This window comes from Neopelma chrysocephalum, unplaced genomic scaffold (assembly GCF_003984885.1).
Source record: "Neopelma chrysocephalum unplaced genomic scaffold, ASM398488v2 Primary Assembly neopelma1_365, whole genome shotgun sequence".
Lineage (NCBI taxonomy): Eukaryota > Metazoa > Chordata > Aves > Passeriformes > Pipridae > Neopelma > Neopelma chrysocephalum.
In genome coordinates, this window is record NW_020898029.1 from 89,355 (window position 1) to 111,827 (window position 22,473).

General features: G+C 54.4%; 3 protein-coding genes across 4 annotated transcripts; 1 reads left to right on the forward strand and 2 right to left on the reverse strand.

Moving 5' to 3' along the window:
• Positions 1 to 157: 157 nt before the first annotated feature.
• FEM1A (fem-1 homolog A) lies at positions 158 to 4,216 on the forward strand. The gene is made up of 2 exons (XM_027706147.1): positions 158 to 2,535; positions 2,984 to 4,216. Exon 1 carries the CDS (start codon positions 290 to 292, stop codon positions 2,321 to 2,323), a length of 2,034 nt encoding a protein of 677 aa, XP_027561948.1. The 5' UTR covers positions 158 to 289; the 3' UTR covers positions 2,324 to 2,535; positions 2,984 to 4,216.
• A 3,287-nt stretch (positions 4,217 to 7,503) lies between these two features.
• On the reverse strand, positions 7,504 to 11,389 carry TICAM1 (toll like receptor adaptor molecule 1). 2 transcript variants are annotated; one of them, XM_027706211.1, is made up of 2 exons: positions 11,337 to 11,389; positions 7,504 to 10,074 (listed from the first exon to the last, which is right to left on the reverse strand). In XM_027706211.1, exon 2 carries the CDS (start codon positions 9,894 to 9,896, stop codon positions 7,794 to 7,796), a length of 2,103 nt encoding a protein of 700 aa, XP_027562012.1. In that variant the 5' UTR covers positions 9,897 to 10,074; positions 11,337 to 11,389; the 3' UTR covers positions 7,504 to 7,793. The 2 variants fall into 2 exon arrangements, with proteins under 2 accessions (XP_027562012.1, XP_027562013.1); XM_027706212.1 differs by lacking the exon at positions 11,337 to 11,389 and adding an exon at positions 10,946 to 11,039.
• Positions 9,983 to 18,059, reverse strand: LOC113978857 (perilipin-3-like). The gene is made up of 10 exons (XM_027706117.1): positions 18,000 to 18,059; positions 17,354 to 17,549; positions 16,677 to 16,759; positions 16,261 to 16,350; positions 15,403 to 15,501; positions 15,189 to 15,285; positions 14,587 to 14,786; positions 14,275 to 14,403; positions 13,678 to 14,185; positions 9,983 to 10,074 (listed from the first exon to the last, which is right to left on the reverse strand). Exons 1-10 carry the CDS (start codon positions 18,057 to 18,059, stop codon positions 9,983 to 9,985), a joined length of 1,554 nt encoding a protein of 517 aa, XP_027561918.1.
• Between the last annotated feature and the right edge of the window lie 4,414 nt (positions 18,060 to 22,473).

Below are 22,473 nucleotides of genomic sequence, written 5' to 3' on the forward strand. Positions count from 1 at the left end.
ACTGCCCGCTCCCGTGCTGCCTGCTGGGAAACCGAGTGCGCGCGGCGCGGGACCGTGCGGGGCGCGCCTCTCGCGGGACTACATTTCCCGTCATCCTCCGCGCGGCGCGCCCCGCCCCGCGCGGCGCCATTTTGTTTCCTGGCGCAGCCTGAGATGGCGGTCGGGTCCGGGCGGTGAAGGTCCCGCCGCGCTGAGGGCAGGGGGGTCTCGTCGCCCCCCGCCCGCCCCGCGCCGCGCTGGGGCCGCGCCGGAGCCGCCGGTCCATGGCCAGGACGCGGCTCCCGGCGCCATGGACCTGCGCACGGCCGTGTACAACGCGGCCCGCGACGGGAAGCTGAAGCTGCTGCAGAAGCTCCTGGGCAGCCGCAGCCGTGAGGAGCTGGAGGCGCTGACGGCGGGGCCCGGCGGCGGCGGCGGCCCCGGGGCGGGCAGCACCCCGCTGCTGATCGCGGCGCGGCACGGGCACCTGGAGGTGGTGGAGTACCTGCTGGATCACTGCGGGGCCCGCGTGGAGGAGGGCGGCTCCGTCAGCTTCGACGGCGAGACCATCGAGGGGGCCCCGCCGCTGTGGGCGGCCTCGGCCGCCGGGCACCTGGGGGTGGTGCGGAGCCTCCTGGACCACGGCGCCTCGGTGAACCAGACCACGCTGACCAACTCCACCCCGCTGCGGGCCGCCTGCTTCGATGGGCACCTGGAGATCGTGCGGTACCTGGTGGGCGAGCGCGGGGCCGACCTGGAGGTGGCCAACCGGCACGGGCACACGTGCCTGATGATTTCGTGCTACAAAGGGCACCGGGAGATCGCCCGCTACTTGCTGGAGAAAGGGGCCGACGTGAACCGGCGCAGCGTGAAGGGGAACACGGCCCTGCACGACTGCGCCGAGTCCGGCAGCCTGGAGATCCTGCAGCTCCTGCTCCGCTCCAAGGCCCGCATGGAGAAGGACGGCTATGGAATGACCCCCCTGCTCGCCGCCAGCGTCACCGGCCACACCAACATCGTGGAGTACCTCATCCAGGGGGGGCTGCAGCAGGAGGAGGCTGCGGGGAGCCAGAGCGGGACCTGCGCCTCGGGCGGGAGCCGTCAGAGGGGCTGCGGCGCCGGCAAGGAGACTCAGGGCTGCCAGGAAGAGGGGGGTGAGGGATGTGGTGCCTCGGCCTCCAGCCAGGACGAGGTCCCGACCGTGTTCTGCACTCGAGAGGCGGCTGTGGAAGCGCTGGAGCTGCTGGGTGCCACGTTTGTGGATAAGAAACGTGACCTCCTGGGAGCCCACAAGTACTGGCGGAGGGCGATGGAGCTGCGCTGCGAGGGCGGGAAGTACCTGCCCAAACCCGAGCCCCGGCAGCTGGTGCTGGCCTATGACTATTCCCGGGAGGTGAATTCTCTGGAGGAACTGGAGGCCCTGATCACGGATCCCGACGAGATGCGGATGCAGGCGCTGCTGATCCGGGAGCGCATCCTGGGCCCTTCCCACCCCGACACTTCCTACTACATCCGCTACCGCGGCGCCGTCTACGCCGACTCCGGCAACTTCGAGCGCTGCATCAACCTGTGGAAGTACGCCCTGGACATGCAGCAAGGCAACCTGGAGCCCCTCAGCCCCATGACCGCCAGCAGCTTCCTTTCCTTTGCCGAGCTTTACTCCTACGTGCTCCAGGACCGCTCCAAAGGCACTTTAGCCACCCACCTGGGCTTCTCCGACCTCATCGGGGTGCTGAGCAAAGGGGTGCGGGAGGTGGAGAGGGCCCTGGTGCACGGCAAGGACCCCGTGGCCGACTCGGTGCAGTTCACCAAGACGTTGGCCATCATCCTGCACCTGGTGTTCCTGCTGGAGAAGGTGGAGTGCACCCCGGAGCAGGAGCACCAGAAGCGCCAGACCATCTACCGCCTGCTCAAGTGCAGCCCCCGGGCCAAGAACGGCTTCACCCTCCTGCACATGGCCGTGGACAAGGACACCACGACGGTGGGGCGTTATCCCGTGGGCAAATTCCCGTCGCTGCACGTGGTGAACCTGCTCCTGGAGTGCGGGGCCGACCCGGACAGCCGCGACTACGACAACAACACCCCCCTGCACGTCGCCGCCCGCAACAACTGCCCGCTCATCATGAGGGCCCTGATGGAGGCCGGGGCACACATGGATGCCACCAACGCCTTCAAGCAGACGGCCTACGAGCTGCTGGACGAGAAGCTGCTCACCAAGAGCACGATGCAGCCCTTCAACTACATCACCCTCCAGTGCCTTGCTGCTCGAGCCCTGGACAAGCACAAGATTCCCTACAAGGGGTTCATCCCCGAGGAGCTGGAAGCCTTCATTGAGCTGCACTAGGGCACGAGAGTTGATGTCCCCCGGCCTTTCCCTCGCCTGTCCCACCCCATGGAGGTTGTGCAGCTGGAGGTCTCGGGCTGTCCTCAGCTGGGGGCTGGGGGCCGTCGCCGTGCTGAGCTTTGTCCCCATCTGTCACCACAAAGCTGGCGAGTCAGGGCAGGGAGGAGGAAGCTCGAGAGCTCCCGACTGTCCCTCGCTGTTGTCACCTTCAGGTACCAGCTCTCTCCAGTGCGCTGTGTCCACAGAAGGCCACAGCCCCTGCCCTGTCCCGTCTTGTCCTGAGAAGGAAGGAAAATGGAGATTCCCTGGGACTTGCTGCCTCTCCCGTTAGTGCTGGATTAACTCAGTGTTCAGCTTTGGAGCAGCTACACACCCCCCACGTGCTCTGGCCCTTCCCAGCCCACACGTCCAACACACAGAAAGCGAGTGAGGAATAAAATACCTTCCAACTAATTCCTTCCCCTCCCTCTTGTCAGATTTGGGACAGCACAAGTCCAGCAGCTGAGGGGCTCGTGCTCTGCTGAGGGAGTTCCTTGCGTGGCACAGGGCTGGGTGTGCTGAAGATGGGGGTTTTTTTCTCTCTCTTGGTTGGCCAAATGGTGTTTAAGGCCTGAGATGTCCATGATTGTGCATAAAGCTGGGATGTTTTTTCTCTCCTAGAGCCAGGCCCTATCTATGCTGCAAGACTTCTCCAGTCCTGTAAGATAGAGGAAGGTCAGTTCTGGTTACACAGTTTCATCCGTAGATGTCGGGGTTTATGAATGGGGAGGAAAAACTGACTTTAAAACCAAGTTTTAAAACAAGTGATGTTCAGGCCCTTGGCTCGCCCATTCCACACCTGTGTGCTCCATTCCCAGTGTGGAAGTGCTTTAGCTCCAGAAATCAGCAGGGACTGAGCTGTGAGGGTGGATGTGGCCAGGTTTTGGAGCCAAAACAGCACAGTCTGAACCATTTGTGAGGCTGTAGGAAGCCCTGTAGGGCAGGAGGTACCTGTAGTGTGGGGATGCTTGGGGTGGTTATTTAAGCAAGTGAGTGTTTGTGCCGTGTTTGCACCAGGGTGGGCTGGAGGAAGAAGAAACAGATGAAAGTTTAAGGTACCTCCTTGTCCTTTGGAGGTTTTAGTGTCATCTCCTTGGCCTCTGTTAATTATCCCATGAATTAAACCTCGGTGCAGTGGGTTCTTAGCAGCTGGTTTGGGCTTTTGATTCTTTTTTGTTTTGTTTTGTTTTGTTTTCTCAACTTTTCTGAGGATGGTGCTACTTCAAAGGTGGAATTTGAAATCTCACCTGGCTGCTGTTTGGACAAGCTCCTTCCTTGAATTAGGATCTGCACACACCTTGGTTTTTAAGGCTTAGGGCAGGTTTTTGCCTCTGTGAGCAGAACCCTCTGTGGTGGAAAACAGTTTCCAGTCCTTGTGCAGGGGGGGTGACAGGGCTTGGGCAGCCTGTGGCTCATTTCTTGGCCCTGAGCAGGGTGGGAAGCACAGCTGGGGAGGGGGGAAGCAGCTGCCTTGGAGCTTTGGGAAAGGTCCCACTTTTGGGAGAGCAGACCCCTGGCACCACCTGTGCTCTATGTGCTACTGAAGCTTCTCTACTTGTATTTATCAGCCTCAATAACCACCGCTCTCTGCCCCTTCAAGATATTGTAGAGCTGCCGTTACATTTTTGCAGTGTTAACTATAACATTTATTTATAAAGCAAGGAGGTTTAACTTGAATTGAGCTGTAAAGTGCAGAGTTAGTTTAGCTGCCTTCTATTTTTTTGTTGTTTTTTTTTTTTTTCCTTTTTGGCTGAAACCTGACCTAAACTGCAGGAATGGGATTTGTTTCCTTTGTGAGCTGATGAGCGCTCTTAACTTTAAATAATAAAACAAAAAATGGCTGCTAGAATGCAAGTGCCTTGGACTTCTTCCTGGGAAGCCCCTATTTCCAGCTTGTTCCCCAGGGATGGGACACTGTGGGTGTGGAAATGTGGGGTGTTTGCAATCAACAGGTGTGATGGATTCATTGTTACTCCTGGGAAAAAACTAATCTGTGCTGCAGTGGCAAACATTTCCCCTGGAAAAGGATAACCCTGACACTGAAATGACACCTCTCCTTATATATTTTGCCTTGTATTTTGATGGAAATGAAAGAGTGTGAAAGGATCTGTGTTGATTCAGGTGTTGCCTGCCTTACACACCTGGGACAGTGGGCACAGCAAGCAGAATTTATGTTATCAATTTATATTTTTAAACCCCAAATCTGTTGGTGGGAGGGCAAAACCAGAGGAATTAAAGGTACTGGAGTTAGTTCCACACAAGGATCTGGATTTCCAAAAATGCTTTAGCCTTCCTCAGTGTCTGCAAATCTGTGGGAAGGGCTTCTCCCATCCAGATATTCCTCCTGTGCTCCAGGTGATCTTCAGGTGTGTGGGAGAGCAGGAGGGGCCAGGCAGGTACAAGGAGCAGGTGGCCTCAGGACAGAGACAGTGGCTGATCAGTGCAATTCCATCTGGGAGCAGAGAGATGGGAAGGGAATTATTCCATGCAGAAGCCACTCTGGAGCTGGGATCTTGTGGTCAGGGAGCTTGGGGATCCAGTCAGGTACAACAGCCCCAAGGAGGAGAATATTTTGTGTGATAGAAAAGGCTTTGATTTTTTTTTAATTATTATTTTTAACACATAAATCATGTGTAATTACACAGAGGGCCCAGCAACTAAAGGTTGATAGTAATTACAGGGTGGGAGAACTCACTGCATGATTTAGGGGTAATTACACTGAACAAGCCTCATTTATTGTAGGTGTTGTCTGGGCCAGCTCCATGTGGGGCAAAACATGGAGTTGTGGGGAGCAGGGCAGTGTTTCAGGGATTATTTAGTTAATTATATTGGACAGAGAAGAGTTTTGTTCCACTGGGGTGGCTGCAGAGCCTGCTGTACCCCACACATCCTCCCCTCTCCCTGTCTGTGATCCAGGCACTCTGGATGTGGCTGTGCTGGGGTTGTTTACAAGCTGGAGCAGCTTCCAGTTGCCTAATTTCGTGTGATGTTTATTTATAGCAGGAGAGGAGCTGGGGAAGGAGGGATGTGTGTGTTCTCCCGAGGGGAGGAACATGAGTTGCATTAACACAGCACCTATTTAACAGAAAATAGAGAAATAAAAGGGACTTTGAGCACTTGGAGGGTTCCAGCAGGCTCTGGAAAGAGTAAATGAGTTAATCTGTTGTCACTGGGTCCTGCAGAGTTGAAATCCAAAGCAGTTGAAAGCTGGGAGCCAACAGTTGGTGGCATCTTCTAAACACCAGGGCTGGTCTGTGGTTCTTGTGCTGCACAGGATGGGAGAGTTTGGTTTGGCCAGGCCTGATGGCTTGGGCTGGAACTAAGGAGGTCCAGGAGGAGCTGAACCTCCTTGGAGAGGGAAGGAAAATGACAAACCTGTGGACAGATCCATGAGAAGGGACCTGTGGCCTCCAAGGAGGAAATTCAGTGGGATTTAAATGCAGAGCTGTAACAGCCACTGCTTTGGTGCAGTTAAAGAGCAGGGACACATCAGCTCTGGGTTCCCAGCTCAGAGCTTGCCCTGGAGCTCAGGCAGTGCCCAGGTTCTCCAGGATCCCCCTGCAGACATCCTGAGGGACACAAGCTGCTGGAAAATGAAGAGGCAGCAGTTGCAGCCCTTCCACACAGGGTGGGAAGAGAGGCCCGTTCTCCTTCATGCTGGTCCTTGGTGTCCTCAGAGGAGCCAGAGCTGAGGAGATTCCTGTTCTCCATGCTGGGGGTTCCTGTCTCAGTGTCAGCTCTGTCTCTAGGCTGGTCCTTGTCTGGGAGGAGATGCTGGTGCACAGGGAGCCTGAGGTAGAGCTGGAGAGGGAGAGAGAAAACTGGACACTGTAGAGCCCAGTGCTCCCTGAGCTGGGATTGATATCAGAGTCTTCTCTGAGGACTTAACCAACCCCTGCATGAGACACGTTAGTGTGAGGCTTCCATGGTTCTTGGACAAGCAGTACAGTCCAGAATTAGGCCCTGGGAGGGCCCAGCTTGGGCATTCCCAGGTCCAGGATGGTTTGTTGGAGTCCTGAGCTTTGACTGCTCAGGGCTTGGAACATGCTGGGCCAGACCCGGAGTGACAGGAGCACACACACCCCTGCAGAAACACACCTGGACTGGCATCACCTCCCCTTGTCGATCCCAGTGGCCCTCGGGATCCACTTTAACAGGGATGTGGCTCCTCAGCTCCCCCGAGGGGCAGGAATTGGGTGGGAGGAGTCGGGTGAGGAGTCAGGTGAGCCCTGCCCTGCTCCCGGCACGGGGTGAGCTGGCTCTGGGCTCTGCTCCACCCCGGGAACAGCCCCGTTCCCAGTCACTCGGTGGCTTTGGGGTGACCTCTGCTGACGATCAGGAAAATGGCTGTGCCTGGAACGTGTGAGGAAGAGGGAGGGATCAGAGGCTTTGCTCCAGGTGCCCTCCCGGTGTTAAAGCTCAGTAGGTACCTGTCTGGTACATCCCTCACCCAGGTCCTGCAGAACACCCCCCAGCCCCTCATCCCCAGCTCTCTCCAGCCTCCTGCATTGCTCTGCTCACTGCTTTTGCTTTTCCATCCTACTTTTTCCTCAAAGGCAGTAACAGAAATAGGTGGGATAATCTCAGCAGGGAACATTGTACAGCAGCCAGTCTGACAGGGCCTGGTGCCACCTCCAGCCCTGTACAGGGGGTAAGAATGGAGGAGTGGACACTTGGCTTCTGCCTCCCTGCACTTTGTGCTTCCCCCTCTCATCTCACTTTTATTAAGTATTTTTTCCCCAAGCACAGCTTTGCTGTAAAGATTCTTACACCTGATGCGTAACCTCAGCTCTGTAAGTTTTCTTAAATACAAAACCACTCCTGGGAATTTTGTCTTTCACAACCAAAACCTTCTGTCTCTAGTTCCAGAGGGGAACTGGGAACAGGCATCTCTGGTGCCTCCGCCCAGAGTCCTGCAGCCTCTCTGGAGTTGCTGAAGCTGCTTTCCAGAACCTTCCTGGGGCTGATGTGAGGGGCTGGGGACCGCTGGAAGAAAACAGTGGGACCTTGTGGTGCTCAGCACCTTGGCAGGAGGGCAGAGTGACTCCCCAGAGCGACTCCCCAATCCCTGAAGATTGTCCCTCAAATGATTTGCTCAGTGCCATCTCCCAGCCCTTTCCACCCAACATGCAGAACAGGTTTCCACGTATCCCTGACTGCCCCTTTTCTAATTCTACAGGAAAGAACCGGAGAAACACAAATAAATCCATTAAAATTTATTTATAAAATCTTCAAGTAGCCCCAGAAAATCAGGAAAATAGTTTTCTCAGTAACTTGAAAATAATCACAGGAGGTCCAACATAAAATCAGGAATTTTCTTCTGTGCTTCAGGAAAGTGGCACCCTTGACCCACAGAGAGATGAGATTAGTCCCAGTCCCAGCAGAATCACGATAATCTAGGATTTGAAATTAGTTTTGCCTCTGCCCCTGATCAGACACGGTGCCTGGTTTGTCCCTCGCTGTCCTGTGGCCCAGGGGGGACAGTTTCCACCTGCATCGTGTTGTGGTTCCCGATCTGAACCATCCGCGCGTTCTGGATCACGATCCCTCCCGGGCCTGGCACGATGTTGTAGTGGCCTGGTGGGAGCAGTGGCTGGGAATTGGGGGGACCCATCTGAGCAGGTGGGGGGTGCCCAGCAAAGGGAGGGACCGTGGGGTTGGGGGGACACCACTGTTGAGGGGATGGCTCTGGTGGCCACGGCCGTGTCGCTGCTGGAGCCACCTGGGAAGGGCGACCAAGGCTCAGGGCAGCCAAGTTCTGCTGGGCCTGCTGCCGTTCCCAGCGCAGCTGGAGTTTCCTTCTCTGCATCTGCTCCCACATGGCTTTCTTCTGACTGATCTTCTTGGGGTTGAAAGTGTTCTGCACAACCCTGGGGAACACAGGAGAGCTCTCATCCAGGATCACCAGCGCGCTGAGCATCCTGCGGATCTGACCGTGCTCCAGGGCGTTCTCCTTGGGTAAAAATGGGATGACTGAGTAGTGCTTGGATGGGTCCTGGATGGACTGCATCAGAGCAGTGTCTGTCTGGAACAGACACAGGTTGCAGGTGAAGTTCTTGGTCAGCAGGAGGATCATGAAGGCAGAGTTTTCCATGGCCTCCAGGAAGCCCCCCATGCGGCTGCGGCCGGCAACGGAGAAATCCTCGCAGAGCGTGGCCCCGTTGGACACCCCCATGCTCTCCAGCCGGTTCTTGACCCGCTGGGCAACAAGCTCATCTTCACTGGCATGCACGACAACAAACGTGAAGAACTTGCCACCATCTGGCTCTGACTCTGGGTCCACAGCTGGGAGAGAAGGAGGAGGCCAGGCTGGAGAAGGGGAAGAGTGCAGGGGAGGGGGATTGAAGTTGGAAGGAGGATCCTGAAGAGGAGGAGGAAGGGTTGAGGAGAAGGAACAGGTGGGAGGAGGAGGAGGAAGGGAACAGGTTGAAATAGAAGCAGATGTAGAGTTACAAGGAATGCCTGCTGGAATATCAGACTCTCCTGTGGATATGTGAGCAGGATCAGTCCCCACTGCAGCTCCTGGGTCAGGAAGACCAGTGGGTAATTGCTTCTCATCCTGCTTTTCATCCGTGTTTTCTCTTGGAGCAGGAGGTTCTGTCACTGTGCTGGGAATATCACTGCTCTGGGCAGGCTGGATCACAACCCCCTCTGAGGGAACAGGGAGCACTGGGTGGCAGGAACTGCCCTGCAGAACCTCCTCTGGCCGGGGCACTTGGGCACCTGTGTCCTGGCCAGGATGGGAACTGGGGCTGCTGGTCCAGCTGGATTCCTGAGGGCTCTGGGTGTCCCCATCGGGGCGTCCAGCACCGCTGGGCTGGGGGACACCCTCGGGGGGAGAAGGGTGGCTGTGGCAAACAACTGTTGGCGATGCACTGACCTCCAAACAGCTGGGCAGGGAGCAGCTCCCCGTGGAGCACAAGGTCCGTGGGGCTGAGAGCTCGGAGCTGCCTCCGATCGGCACCGGAGAACTTCTCACCACGCAGTCAGAGCTGCCCCCACGGAGAAATCCTGTGTCCTCATCGGACCTCAGCGTCCAAAATCTGTCACTTGTGCCCATGCCGGGAGCAAAGCCCTGTTTGTGCTGGTCCTCAGGTGGGATGTTGTTGAGCATTCCCCGCTGAGTGTCCTGGCAGGCTTTGGTGGCAGCCTGGCAGGCTTTGTCCCAGGCCTCGGGACTGCACAGCTTTTCCTGTGCCAACACTTTGTACACCTGTGCCAGGAGTGCCATGGCACCTGCATCCAGCTGGGGAGGCTGCACATCCTCCCCATCCTCCTGCGTTCCTGCAGCACCCAGTTTGGTCTGATGGACATACTGGGCTGCTGGGTTATCCCTCAGGGCATCCAAACAAATCCTTGCATCCGTGTCTTGCCCCAGAGTAAGCAAGACCATGGCTTGCAGTAACTTGCTGCTGGGCCCAGGTATCAGGTGCTTCAGTTTATGTTTGAGGCTCAGGAGTTTATCTTGTGGGACCTGGGAGAGAATATTAAACACGTCCTCAAAGCTTGGCTGGAGCTCGGTGCTCTGTGCCATCTCAGCAGCTGCTGGCCCAGACCATGGAATGAAGCAGCAGAGGTGGAAAAATCATCTTATGGCAAAGGTTTGTTCCCGTGTGGGGCTCAGGGATGTCCCGGGTGCACTTCTCGTACCACACAAGCTCTTGGCTGCCCAGGGCTCGTCTTGGAACTGGGATATCTCTGTCCTGGGGAACCTGTGAGGAGAACAGAGGACAATGCACAGAGGGTGATGTGGGGAGCTGAGGGGATGCTCCCGAGGCTCGTGGAGCTCCCTCACAGCTCGCAAGTATTTTTGCCTCTGTTCTGTGCTTGTGGCTCTGCCAGCGCTCCGTGCGTTATCCCAACTCTGTGATAAGCAAAGAGCACGTTCCTTACATTCATTTCACATTAATGGTGACTGGGTTTAAATAATTGCTGCAATAGTGATGTATTTGGGTAAATGTGAGTGTTTGTCTCCTCCAGGCAGCTGGTTCCAGGGGCCTCACAGGTTCCTTGTGCTGGCAGTCGAGGAATAAAAGAGGCTTGGAGGAAACCCTTTCCACCTGATAACCCGTGTGCACCCCCTGTCAGGCTGCTGATCATGGAATGCTTTGGATTTGGAGGGACTTTTAAGGTCATCCGGTTCCACCTCCTGCCATGGGCAGGGACATCTTCCACTAGCCCAGGTTGCTCCAAGCCCCATCCAACCTGGCCTTGGACACTTCCAGGGATGGGGCAGCCACAGCTCCTCTGGGCAACCTGTGCCAGGGCCTCCCCAGCCTCTCGGTGGAATTCCTTCCCAATCTCCCATCTAACCCTGCCCTCTGGCAGTGGGAAGCCATTCTCCCTTGTCCTGTCCTTCCAGCCCCCTGTCCAAAGTCTCCCTTGCAGCACCCTGGATCCTTCTCCAGGTGAACCCCCCCAGCTCTCCCAGCCTGGCTCCAGAGCAGGGGGGCTCCAGCCCTCGGAGCACCTCCATGGTCTCCTCTGGACTCACTCCACCGGTTTCACGCCCTTCTGATGTTTTGGGGCCCCAGAGCTGGGACTGGGGACATTGTATCCCCATCCCTGAGCCCCCGCACTCACCCAAGGCCTCTGACCGGGGTTTAATTAAACAGCAGAAGCGTCCGGAGCAGAGGAGCAGATTCCCGGTGGGACACCGCTCCAGGCGCTGCCTGAGCACTGCTGCAGGAACTCTCCCTGCTGCAGGAACTTTCCCTATTTAAAGGGAACCCCAGCAACTGCCCCCAAATACCTCTCGACTGTGGAAACTTTCTACTTTCAATCTCCTCGTTTCCGCTCTCATAAAAATCCTCCAATTGCCCAACGAGCGCGGAAGTTGGAGCGGGCGGGGAGGGGGGGGAGCAGCGCTGGGTCCGATCCCCGCGGGAGCCGGGGAGGGGTGGGATGAGCCGGGGAGGGATGGGATGAGCTGGGAATGGAAGGGATCAGCCGGGAAGGGAAGGGATCAGCCTACCTGCGGCCAGTCCCGGTGCCCGGGGCAGGCGGAAGCGGCGCGGGGCGATGGGCACGAACGGGGCGGAGCGGGGCGGGACCGGGGAACCGGGATAGGGGACAGCTCCTCCAGGGCTTGGGGACCGGGACAGGGGCTCGGGGAACTGGGACAGGGGGCAGCTCCTCCAGGGCTTGGGGACCAGGGCCGGGGCTCGGCGACCAGGAGACGCCAGCAGGAGCATCTCAGCCCCTCCATGAGCCCCCACCTCCCCTGACTGGACCAGCCCTGCCCGGTGCCCCCCCCATGAGAACGTGGAGGTGACACCAAAAGATTTAATAAAAAAACAACCAACCAAACAAACAAAAAAAACCCCAAACCAACCAACCAACAACAACAACAAAAAACCTCAAAAAGGCAAATTATAAGCTCCTCTTGAGATGTTCTGAGAACTTGAATAAAATCCTCGGTCAGTAGCTTAATAGATTCAAGGTGACGATGAATGAGGGAGCTTGAAAACATCTAATCCAGGTGTCATTCATGGGTCTGGGTACATTTCCTAACACTTGACTAACACAGGTGTAGGATGCTGATTAAACGCTAAGAAATGTGAATTTAGGGGGAAAAAATAAACTTGAAGCTGTGAGTCTAATAGAGAAATGTTGGTAGCAAATACACAATAAGAATGCAGTTGTTGGTGGGGGGATTCAGAGCAGTGGGGACACTGCCTCTAGGAAGTGTTGGAAGTGGGATGAGCGAGGCTGGATAGCCCAGGATCCAGAGGGATGAGGGGGAGACAGGAGTGGGACATGAACAGAAGCACCTGAGCCTCAGGCAGAAGTCTTGGGGATAAAATAATTAAGATATTTTTCTGCTTAAGAAAGCATGGGACCTGCTAAAAGCACTTTGTTTTTTTCCCCTCCAGCAGGACCAAGCTGGCCAGAGAAGAGATTTGGTAAATGCAAGCTTTGGAGCAGCTCAGGTAAGGGGAGAACTCGACACTGCAGCTTTGGGTTCACACAAACCCACACGTCTTTTAACGCAGGTCACACTTTATTCTGATGTCTGCTCAGCAGCCCCAGCACAGGGGCCATGAGAGAACACAAGTTACCAAAATAAATTACATTAGAAGTTGTTACAAAGCATTGTTGGCTGGGAAAGAACCAGCACCTGCCCACCCCCCTTTTAATAACAGGATATTCTAATCCCATGGCAGAGTAACTCCTGGGGAAACCTGCCTCGTTTGCCAGCTTAGTGGTTGTGAAGCGTTTCAGGCCTGGAGTTACACAATAACCATCCCTGGAGTCAGTCACAGAACTTTGGGAAAGATAAGCCCCTAAAAACCGTGGTGATTAAAGAAAACCCCACCCTGCTGAGTGTTTCTCCGTGAAGGAAGAAGTGTTTGGCTGATCCCTGAAGGGAAATCTCTTATTGATGAGCAGCTCCAGCTGTGCCAGCTGTGCCACATCCGGCAGAGCCTCCCCGGAAGCACAAGAGGCACAGAGGAAGTCGTGGCTGTGCCGCGTATTTTTAAACTCGGAGAAGGCGGAAAACGGTTTCAAAAGTCAAGCTCAGCATCTTCTCAAGTTTTCCACAGCTTGAGTGAATTAAAAACAAATCCAACGTTAAAAAATAAGTTGAGACAACTTCTTCTCTGCCACAGCTTGTCTCAGCAAGAATTAGCGACTCACACGTGCAGCTGGGCTGACAAAGAGCTGAAGTGCAGGTCCCATCTTCCCTTTCAGAGCAGCAGTGATTTAAAAACAGTAAATCAAGATACACAACCACCCCCCCTCAGTTATCAAATCTCCTGGCAACTGCATCTGACTGGAAACTCAGAGCAGGAGGCACTTGTGGCACAACTGGACACACGACTAAAACATCAAGTGCTGTTCTAACCAGGGAGCCTCGGCCAGAAGAGCTGGGATTTATCAGAGACCTTCCTCTGGTGTTCTAGTTTTTATCTCCCTTGCAGCCAGTGCCACCTCTGTGTCTTTCTCTGCCTCCTCCTCCAGCTTCCCTGCCTTCTTCATCTTCCCTGCCTTCCCTTCCATCTTCTCTGCCTTCCCCTCCCTCTTCCCTGCCTTCTTCATCTTCCCTGCCTTATCCTCCCGCTTTTCTGCCTTCTTCACCTTCCCTGCCTCCTCCTCCAGCTTCCCTGCTTCCTTCTCCCGCTTTTCTGCCTTCTTCACCTTCCCTGCCTCCTCCTCCAGCTGCCCTGCTTCCTTCTCCAGCTTCTCTGCCTTCTTCACCTTTCCTGCCTCCTCCTCCAGCTGCCCTGCTTCCTTCTCCTGCTTCCCTGCCTTATCCTCCAGCTTCTCTGCCTCCTTCACCTTCCCTGCCTCCTCCTCCAGCTGTCCTGCTTCCTTCCCCAGCTTCCCTGCCTTCTCCTCCAGCTTCTCCAGCACTCCATACCATTGCCCTAAGATCCTGTTGGGTCCCTCGGGCTCTCTGGGTGTCTCAGGCACCCCCTGTGATGCCGGAGCCTTTTCCAACAGGGGTAACTTTCCATCAGTCACCATCTCTCTGCTCTTCTGCTTCCTGCTGCCCTGTGCCACCTCAGCCATGGCCCTGAAGGGCCCCACAAGCCAGTTCAGAGGGATGCTGTGAGTGACATACTCAAACAGGACATCGAGGGACCTCCGGGCTTCTGTCGCACGGTCCTGGCTCTGCGTCAGGGTGATGCTGGAGAGCTCCTGGAAAGACATGGCACTGGAAAAAGAGCTGTGGAGCTTGTGGATATTTCGAGTGGCCTGATACACAGCCTCTTGGACGTTGCTGGGGAGGCCTTGGATGCTGGTTTTCAGGTTCTCATAGACAGGCTGTAGCTGCTGGGTGATGATCCTCAGCATAGTTAGAGTCCGGGACTCTACCTGCTGGGAGAGAGACAGCTCAGTTACCAGAGCAGGTGGGATGGCCACCAGCCACCTGAGGCCAGGTCACATACACCTTCCAGGGATACCTCTGGCTGGCAGGCAGTTTGAACTTGGTTTCCTTTGGGTTGGGTCAGGCACCAGTCCACCCAGAGCTGATGGAGCTTCTCCTGCCCTTCCAGCAGCTTCTGGCCAAACCCCTGTTTCACAGATTCAATCTGATGGGAAAAATGAGAGGAACAGCTGTATTGCAAGCACACACAGAGAGCCACAAGCGCTTCCCTCCCAGGGAGGGATCCAAGGTGACACGTAGCTGGTGCAGGGTGGAGGAGGAGCTTCCAGCTGGAGAGCAGGGCAGGAAGGCTACAGACAGGAGGAAAGGGGGGAAAGCGTGTTGGTACCAGTTTTATTGCCATCTGTAGTCGTGAGAGGGTGTCCTGGGTGCTCTGCCTGATGCACTGCAGCTTGTGGAGGGAGTGCTGGTAGGCTCTGAGCCGGACTCTGCTGGACAGGGACCCCAGACGCACAAAATAACTCCGCTGCTCTTTCTGCTCCTCCACGGAAACCATCCCAGACCCCTCCACGGTGGTGGCCAGTTTACCTGGAGGAAACAAGAACAGAGATGCAGCTGGGCTTCACTCCCCAGGCTGTGAGGAGGGGGGAGAGGTCAGGTCACCCGTGGGAGAACAGGAAGGTTGCTGTGGGAACAGGAGAGGTTTGTGGTCGCTCAGGTGTTAAAGGCAGTCCCTGCTCAACATGTTTTCTTCAGAAAAGCAGACTTGATGGAGAGGTTGAAGCGTGAACCCACGTGTTTATTTACCTTGAGGCTGATGGGCAAGGATCAATAAATGCTTGAACTCTGTCCCATACCACGTGGCAATTTGGTGTTGGCAAATTCAGAGCTACCTGTCTGCTTCAGAAGCTGAGTCTTGCTATGTCAGGTGCTCTCTAGTCACGTGGGAAAGGGTTTGCATTTAGAGCCGCCAGGTGAGTAGTTTTTTACCTAGTTCCTCCTCTGTCATCGGGAGGAAGTGATCCACCAGATCTTCTGACATCCCCAGGACGGATTCCACACCACCAGCCACTGCCTGGCTCACTGCCTTGGCCTTGCTTATGCTGTTGGCCACCACTGAGTTGGTCATCTCCACGCCCTCCTGGAGGGCCTCCCTGCCCTGCTCCAGGGCTGTGCTTATCTTGCTCGAGATGGTGCCGTAGGCAGCATCCAGAGCTGTACTGACCGTAGAGGTGACCACAGATTTGGTCTTCTCAACACTATCTTGAACAGCCCCTTTGGTCAGGTCCACTGCCTCGGTCACCTTGTTGGTCACCAGCTCCTTGGCACCTTGGGCAGCCCCTACGGCTGCACTGATGGTGGAAGCAACAGCAGACTTGGTCCTGTCCACACTGTCCTCCACCATGTGTTTGGTGACATCCACGGCCTCTGTCACCTTGTTGGCCACCAGGTCCTTGGCTCCCTGGGCAGCCTCCACAGCATTGACAATGGTGGAAGCAACAGCAGACTTGGTCATGTCCACACTGTCCTCCACAATGTGCTTGCTGAGGTCCACTGCCTTGGTCACCTTGTCTGTCACCAGCTCCTTGGCTCCCTGGGCAGCTTCCACAGCGTTGACAATGGTGGAAGCAACTGCAGACTTGGTCCTGTCCACTCTGTCCTCCACCACATGTTTAGTGGCATCCACAGCCTCTGTCACCTTGCTGGTCACCATGTCCTTGGCTCCCTGGGCAACCCCTACAGCTGCACTGATGGTGGAAGCAACAGCAGACTTGGTGTCCTCCACAGCCTCTGTCACCTTGTTGGTCACCAGCTCCTTGGCACCTTGGGCAGCCTCCACAGCACTGACAATGGTGGAAGCAACAGCAGACTTGGTCCTGTCCACTCTGTCCTCCACCATATGTTTGGTGACATCCACGGCCTCTGTCACCTTGCTGGTCACCAGCTCCTTGGCTCCCTGGGCAGCCTCCACAGCACTGTTAACAGTGGAGGTGACCACTGACCTGGTCAGCTTGACACTGTCCCCAACCACATTTTTGGTGAGGTCCACAGCTTCGGTGACTTTATCAGCCATGGCTTCTCTGGCCTCACAGGCGGCGTCCATGGCAGATGTCACCTTGGTGGAAACCAGCTGCTTGGTGTCTGAGAGCACCTACAGCAGAGGGAGAGGCAGAGAAAGATATTTTAGGGGATAAAGAAAGGTATGTTTCCCTCCCTGAAAAACCTTTTCCATGTGGGTTAGTTTGCTTGCAGTCTGTGGGGGAGCTGGGGAAGTCAAGACACCCATATTCACACAGACACGTTCACTCCCACGTTCTGAAGGCACCTCTGCAGCTTTCCCCAGCTGGCAGTGCCTCCTCTAACCCCTTCCAGGGACTGGCCTGACACAGCCCTGCTGAAGTTTATTCCCCCATATTCTTCTGTACCCAAAACAGGTCCATCAAGCCACAGCTTCCCCAGGAAAAGCCTTTACTCTACCTTGTCTGCTGGCTGCTGAAGGAAGGGCAAGGTGTCCTCCAGCTGATCCAGTCCTTTGCAGGCATATTCATTCACAAGTGCAACTAGGAGAGACAACAGGTACCAGTTTATTCTTTGGTTTGGGGAGGGAGTTTTGATCCTACAATACCCAGTTCAGGATACACTCATAAAAGCAAGGCCAAAAAATATAAATCACCATCCTAGGGTGGGACGTGTGTGGTTGTCTCGTTAAAAAGTGAACAAACCCTACAATTTGGCAGGTTCAAATAATCTCCACTTTGCCTTCCCAGCTTTCCAGCTATAGAATTTCCTCCAGCTGGAGTGTAGCACTTGCCCTTGGCGGGTAAAGCAATGGGTTTAAAGGGTTCAAAAGTGTTGGGATGAGCCAAACTGAGCTATATCCAAGAGGGACACTGCTCCCACCAGCTGGGATGGTCAGAACTCGGGAGTGATAGAGAAAGAAAAGGCAGTTTCTACTTTGTAACTTAAAGAAACCAAATTGCTTCTCCCAGTAACAGTTTTGTGTCCAGGAAATTCGGTGTCTAGGAGCTGCTGAGTGGGAGACCCAGCGCTAGAATGAACTAGACCATGGTGCTGTAGGAGCTGGGGATCACCCATGAAAGACCCCTCCCCACCTACTCCTCTGTTCCAAGGGTCTCTCCAGCCCCTGCACTCACTGTGTGGCTCCAGCTGGTTCAGGAGGGGCTGTGCCCCTCCGACCACACTGCCCACTGCCACGGCAGCCACCGTCTCGGCCACGTTGCAGACACCACTGAGGCAAGGGTGGGACTCCTTGGTGTGGTTGTAGGCAGAGGAGACCAGGTTGAAGGCAGAGTTGAGCAAGGGCAAGCTGGTCACTCGGTTGACAGCGCTCTGAAAGCCAGGAGAAACAGGGACATCAGAGCCCAGCCTCGAGCTGGGGGGTGAACACAGCCATGAGTCTGTCCAGAAAGGTCCCAAGGGCACAGCAAATCCACCTCCTAATCCTTCTAAAACTCAGGGTTGGGAATGCCCATCCCAAGGCCTCCACCAAGCCAGGGTTAACAGTCTGAGCTCTGGGCTCGTGGATTCTGAGTCACACTGGTTTCAGCACCAAAGCAGATGTGGAAGTAGGACCTGTAAGCTCATGTTTCAGAATCACTTGCATCACTTGAGCCAGTCCTGAAGTTCTCTGGAGCCAAACAGTTGCCTCCTGTGTTAAGGGAGTTTCGAGTTGGCCACAGCTTCGTGTGGTTTATCTTTCTGTGCCCCCAGCCTGGTTTTGGGAGGGGGGGGCTGGCAGAAGTTTTCCAGAGTGTTGTTTAGTGTTGCTCTGGCACCTACCACTTGCTGCTGCTCCTCAGCCTTCAGCAGGTCTGGTTTTGGGGTCTTTCCTGAGGCCATACTGAATTCAGCTGCAGCTGAAAGGAAAAACAAGGGTTTAACAGCCCGAGTACAAGTTCATCTCCTCCAGTGAAATAAAATCCTACCAAAACAGGAGAAAAGCAGAGGGCAACAAAGCTGGGATCCACCTTTCAGCTGTGCCAGGGGAGGATCAGGTTGGGCATCAGGAAGAATTTCCTCACAGAAGGGGTTGTTAAACGTTGCAAGGGGCTGCCCAGTGACCATCCCTGGAGGTGCTCAAGGGACAACTGGACATGGCACTCAGTGCTCTGGACAATCAAAGGTTGGACTCAGTCTTGGAGGTCTTTTCCAACCTCAGTGATTCTGTGTCCTAAGAACATCAGTGTGGCATCACTTTCTTGCAAGTGTGTGAAGGAATCTGAGGGGCTCCATGATTTATGATGGGCAAATATCTACACAGGGTCAGGACTGTGTTCAGTCACCTCCCTCAGGCCCCAAACAGCCACCACTTTAAACAGCCACCTACTTATTTTATTGCTGATAACATTGCACTGGCTAAAAGTTACAGGTTGGAAATAGGTGAGAACTGTCTTATCTGGCATGTGTTTGCTCTGGGTGGTGGGGTGACCATGGCTGGACACCAGACACCCACCAAAACCACTCCACCACTGCCCTCCTCAGCTGGGCAGGGCAGAGAAAATGTAACAAAAGGTGGAGATATAACATATATATACATATGTCATATATATAAATATAACATGGGTGGACATAAGGACAGGGAGGGATCACTCACCAATTATTGTCATGGGCAAAACAGGCTCAACTTGGGGAAAATTCATTTGTTACCAATCAAATCAGAGTGGGATAGTGAGGAATAAACCCAGATCTCAAAACAACTTCCTCCCACCCTGAAGTTGCCCAGGCTCAACTTCACTCCTGAGTTCTCTACCTCCTCCCACCCAGCAGAGCAGGGGGACAGGGAATGGGGGTTGTTTATAGCCCCTTTCCTCTGGAGTATCCTCTGCAGTGGACATTCAGATGAGTTACTTTGGAGTCACCCCCCTTTGCCTGTGTTGATAGTAAAGGACTTTTTTCCAGCTTCTCCAGCACTGCCAACTCCAACACCACTGGCAGGCTCAGGGCTCTGGGATGGACATGAAAATCCTGTGGAGTTCTCCCAGGAGGATGAGCCAGGTTTCCCAGCTGCAGCATTCCAGCTTGAATCTTGCCTTCCCATCCTACTAAACAGGAAATCTGTCCTCACTTCCTGTGAAACCAAGGCTCAGAAGCATTTTCGTGACATAACGGGATTAAAGAAGTGTAAAATGATGCAATAATTTAAATGTGTGTTGGCCTCCCCAGCACAGACCTCGGTTGGTATCTGGACACTCCAGTATTGGCAATAAATCCAGGATTGCTGCTCAGCCTTAGTCAGGCACAGCAGGGATTTGTGCACATTTGTTCTTCAGTACAGAGTCTGCTTTCCTCTCCTCTACCAGTTAATTCCTATTCTTAGATTTGCTGTAGCATTTTCCAATGGAAAACCCTCAAACCAAAATTCCTCCCAGACTGGATTCCCAAGCCACACGTTGCTCCAGGCTCCCTGGCAGACTCTACCCCCCAAAAAACTTGCCATCTGATTCATGGCAGAGCCCATTGTCTTGTTTCTTGTGTTTCTTTGCCTCGTGTGAGGTTTTTATTTTGCTGAGAAACGGGAACAGAGAGCTGTGGAGAAGCAGTGAAACCAGCAATTGTGAGCCCTGGGCTGGGCTCTGACACTGGCCAGAGACATCTCAGGAGGTGACTTGGCAAAACATCAAATATTGCTGCATTAACCACTCAATCAGTCAGAATTCAGTGAGATTTGAGCAGGGCAGGGATGCAGAGTGGTACAGCACAAGTTGTCACCTCCAGCCCCTTCCAGCCAGGAGCCAACACTCCTCTGGGAATCCCACCTCATTTAACTGCACAGCAAAAGCAGCTTGAACTTCACCAGGCTGGGAGAACTTGCAGAAAACTGCTCCCAACAAAGCAGGGCTTGAATGTAAAATCTCAGTCCCCAAGTCTGGGGTTTGGTGTCGGTGGTTGTTCCTCTTGCTTTGCTTTCAGGCAGGTTTGTTGTTTGAGTCCAAGCAGGCTGGCTCAGGGGCAAAGCACAGCTCTTTCAACACCACCACAAACAACCCCTTTGCTCAGTTATTTTACTTCCAGACAGGTGGGAAAAGCTCAAACTGTGGAGTTTGACACTGTGGTCTTGGTGTCAGGGTCAGCACAGACAGGGAGGAAGAGGAGAGGGTGGAAATCAGAAATAACTCCTTGGCTGATATAAAACCTGATAGGAGGTTAGAATCCACCTCTGAAGTACAGAGGATTAATTATGGATGCAGCCTTGCCAGGGATAATCCTTCAGCACAGTCATGTCAGAACAAGGTTTGCTCTCTGTGTAGGAGAAATCCACGTGTTGCAACACCAGGATTTGCAGTGTGGGCAAATCTCCCCAAACCCACAGCGTGGTTTTATTTTCTCTTTCCCCTGCAAAAGTGCTGAGCAGCCCTTGTTTTGCTTCAGAGACTGCAGGAAAACACAGTGCTTGGCAGCTCTGGGTCAGCTGGTCCAGAGGGCACAGCCAAGGCAGGATTTGGCTGGGAGTGGAAGTCCCAGCAGGCAGAGGAGCAGGAACAGCATCACTGGTTGCTTTGGTTGTGGTTTGCTTCATATGAAAGTGAGGAGCAGATGATTTCACACCATTGCTACATCAGAAATATTAGGTCACTGCTGGAGAAAGTTTCAGGGAGATGAAACTCTGCAGTTGCACTTTTCTGGGATCAAGGGCTGAACTGCTGGTTGTTGCCCAGTTGGGCACAGGTCTGAAGTCAGTGAAAGAGCAAGGGCTGGCACCAAACAGCAGGACAGTGGCACCAAACAGCAGGACAGTGGCACCAAACAGCAGGACAGTGGCACCAAACCCACCCAGCTGCTCCATTTCCCTGCTCATCCCACACTGGCCTGGCAGAAGAGCCAGGAACTTTCCTGCTGGGATCAGCACCTCCCTGATTTCTCTCACTCTGACCAGTGTACACAGAGCTGGTTCTTTAACTCCCTTTGGCTGAAGGGTTCCTATTTTCCCTGTGGAAATCAGCTCTGCTCCAGGAAAACAGGCTGCTGGTGTGTTGTCCTGCAGACCCCAGTAGGATCTTCATGTTCAGGAAGCTTTTCTCCCTTCCAAAGGGATTTTACCTTGGGAAGACAGAGCCCCAGCCAGGGTGGCTGGTTGAGTAGCTTAATTGCTGATTCCTTATTGACCATCGAGGAAAACAAAGCTAAATTTAGTGCTTTAGATCCAAGCAGGGAGGGCTAATCAGGGCAGAGGTATTTGTGGTTAAAGCACTCACCTACATTCCTGTCGAGATTTGCCACTGATACCCCAGTTCCCAAAAATGCAGAACTGGGTCACAGGATGTCTGTGGGGAATGGGCTGCAAATGCTCCTGAGGGCAGAGGCTCTTTTAGGAGGAGCATCCAATGGTTTCCAGCTTTGGCCTCAGGGCATTAGTTCCAGGGTGACTGGCAGAGGTGCCCCTCTCACCTTTCCAGATAAACCAGCAGCGTTAGGGAGCCTCAGAGATCAAAAAGCCACCTCTGCAGATCAGGCAGGGCTTCCCACACACACCCTTCCCACAGGAATTAAACACCACAACCAGTGGCCATCACTGGGTCAGTCACTCCTTGGAAAAGAGATATTTTAAGGAAGATGAGAGGAAGTTTTAATGAAAACAGCTTCTCAGCACTTCCCACTTCCCAGTTTTTCCAGGAGGACAGATGTCTTGGTTTCAGCTGGAAGCTGTAACTTGCAGAGCAAGCAGCTCAACACATTTCCAGCTGGAAGTTTCAGCAGAACCAGCTCCAGTAATTGAAATCCTTCCCAGTCATCCCCAGTCCCGGGTAGTCACCACCACACTGAAAACCCTGTTAGTCTTGAGAAACACTGATCCAGTTTGCCAGTGCTCCCTCCAGGGATTCCTGCACGGCTGCAGGGACACGGGGCTCTTGAGCAAGAGGTTCAGTCCCCTTGTCACCCAGCCACCCCCTTCCCAAACACCATTATCGTGCCTGCACCAAAGCATCATGTGAAAGGGCCCCGGGCAGTGCTGTCACAGGAAGGGAATGCCCGACTGATCACCTGCCCCCTGCAGCACCCACTGCTTCCCACACCATCACCGGGGTGTCCCTCACGTGCTGCCCCTGGCTGGGAGTCACCCCTGGGATCTTCAGCGGACAACAAACAGAAAAGAGCTTTTAAACCCGAAACTTCTGAATCACAGATCCATGGAGTTACCAGAGCTAGGAAGGAGCCTTTGGGGACGGATTTGAGTCCCAGGATGGTTTGGGTTGGAAAAGACCTTAAAAATCATCTCATTCCAACCCCCAAGCCTTCCAGCCTTTCCCCAAGGCAC

What these genes read in the sequence shown, in the direction of transcription:
- FEM1A (XM_027706147.1), top strand. Translation starts at nt 290, where the DNA reads ATGGACCTGCGCACGGCCGTGTACAACGCGGCCCGCGACGGGAAGCTG.
- TICAM1 (XM_027706211.1), bottom strand. Translation starts at nt 9,896, where the DNA reads ATGGCACAGAGCACCGAGCTCCAGCCAAGCTTTGAGGACGTGTTTAAT.
- LOC113978857 (XM_027706117.1), bottom strand. Translation starts at nt 18,059, where the DNA reads ATGGCCTCAGGAAAGACCCCAAAACCAGACCTGCTGAAGGCTGAGGAG. An exon ending in GAACCAGCTGGAGCCACACA is followed by an intron (nt 16,760 to 17,353) that starts GTGAGTGCAGGG and finishes TGTCTCTCCTAG; the next exon opens with TTGCACTTGTGAATGAATAT. An exon ending in TCAGTACAGCTCTGGATGCT is followed by an intron (nt 15,286 to 15,402) that starts GCCTACGGCACC and finishes AGCAAGGCCAAG; the next exon opens with GCAGTGAGCCAGGCAGTGGC.